Source organism: Cyprinodon variegatus, unplaced genomic scaffold, assembly GCF_000732505.1.
Source record: "Cyprinodon variegatus isolate N-32 unplaced genomic scaffold, C_variegatus-1.0 Scaffold257, whole genome shotgun sequence".
Taxonomy (NCBI): domain Eukaryota; kingdom Metazoa; phylum Chordata; class Actinopteri; order Cyprinodontiformes; family Cyprinodontidae; genus Cyprinodon; species Cyprinodon variegatus.
Window position 1 is genome coordinate 503,337 of NW_015150710.1, and position 1,162 is coordinate 504,498.

At 49.7% G+C, this 1,162-nt stretch overlaps 1 protein-coding gene across 1 annotated transcript in view; it reads left to right on the forward strand.

Annotated features, from left to right (window-relative positions):
* The first annotated feature begins 235 nt into the window (after nucleotides 1-235).
* LOC107089584 (arf-GAP with SH3 domain, ANK repeat and PH domain-containing protein 2-like) overlaps nucleotides 236-1,162 on the forward strand; it is a 77,322-nt gene continuing 76,395 nt past the window's right edge. The window contains exon 1 of the mRNA XM_015382468.1: nucleotides 236-608. Within this exon, the coding sequence (XP_015237954.1) occupies nucleotides 480-608 (129 nt within the window). The 5' untranslated portion in view covers nucleotides 236-479. The remainder of the gene's footprint in view (nucleotides 609-1,162) is intronic.

Below are 1,162 nucleotides of genomic sequence, written 5' to 3' on the forward strand. Positions count from 1 at the left end.
ACTGGATGATCTGGTGAACTGGAAAGAGCCTTGAAATGACGTGATGTGAATTGGCGCTATAGAAATAAACTGAACTGAAAAGGCAGAAGTTTGCGCATCCACCGCTAAGGGGAGCGCATGGCCCATGCATGCAGACATCATCTGATCAAACCGGTAAAGTGGAGCTTTAACCGTAGCCCTCCCACTGGGCGTGTTTGGTTCCAGGAAGCCGCAGCAGCAGCAGCGGGCTGCTGTCCCTCCGTGTCTCCGCCCTGCTCGGTGTTTCCTCAGGTGCGGCAGCAGCTGGACGCGCAGAGGAATGTTTGCGCCTCAAACATGGACTCCGCGTTTCTCCCCAGCGTGACGTTAGCAGAACCTGGTCGATGTTCGAGGCTCCTGCTATGAGGATCGCTGTTTCCGGACAACTTTGAAGCCTTCCAGGTGTTGCAGGTGTATTTTTTTTTTTTTTTTTACCCAGGGGTCTTTTGTGACGCCTCACCATGCCGGCGGATCAGATCAGCGTCACGGAGTTTGTTAATGAGACCAATGAGGACTACAAAGCTCCGACCACCTCCAGCTTCTCCACCCGGATGTCCCACTGCAGGAACACAGTGGGAGCACTGGAGGAGGTGGGCTCACACACTCACGACCTGATCACCACTGATCACCATCATGGGATCATAGTTTGACAGAAAAGCCTTTCAGAGTTTAATGATTGAACCCATTGAGATGCAACCTGCTGCTACTTCCTGCTCTCAGAACAACTGATTTCACTCTGAGTTGTTTTTATTCAGTTTATCAAGTTGGAGGAGTTGTTGCAGATCTGTAAGCAGACTCATGTTTTTCATGCTGAAAAAGAGGAACAGAGAGCAGCACTTCCTCCTGATGAGGCTGCAGTTGCCTCTCAGCCTGCTGCCTGTGGAGGAGTTGTGCAACTCTGTGATGATGAGGCTCATTTTTAGGTTTTTTTTTAGATGCAGATTAAATAGAATCTTTATTTCTTAAAGCTGGTTTCTCCTTGATGTTGTGGCATAATGATCTTCTTTGGGGCCCCTTGCTAAGATCCTGCTTTTCCCATCCTTTATTCATTTTCCCCCTGCTTTTTACTGTCATTACATTGTCAGAACCCATCCCCTTGGGGAGCAGTGGGCTGCCATTGTGTGGCACCCGTGGGGACTCAGGA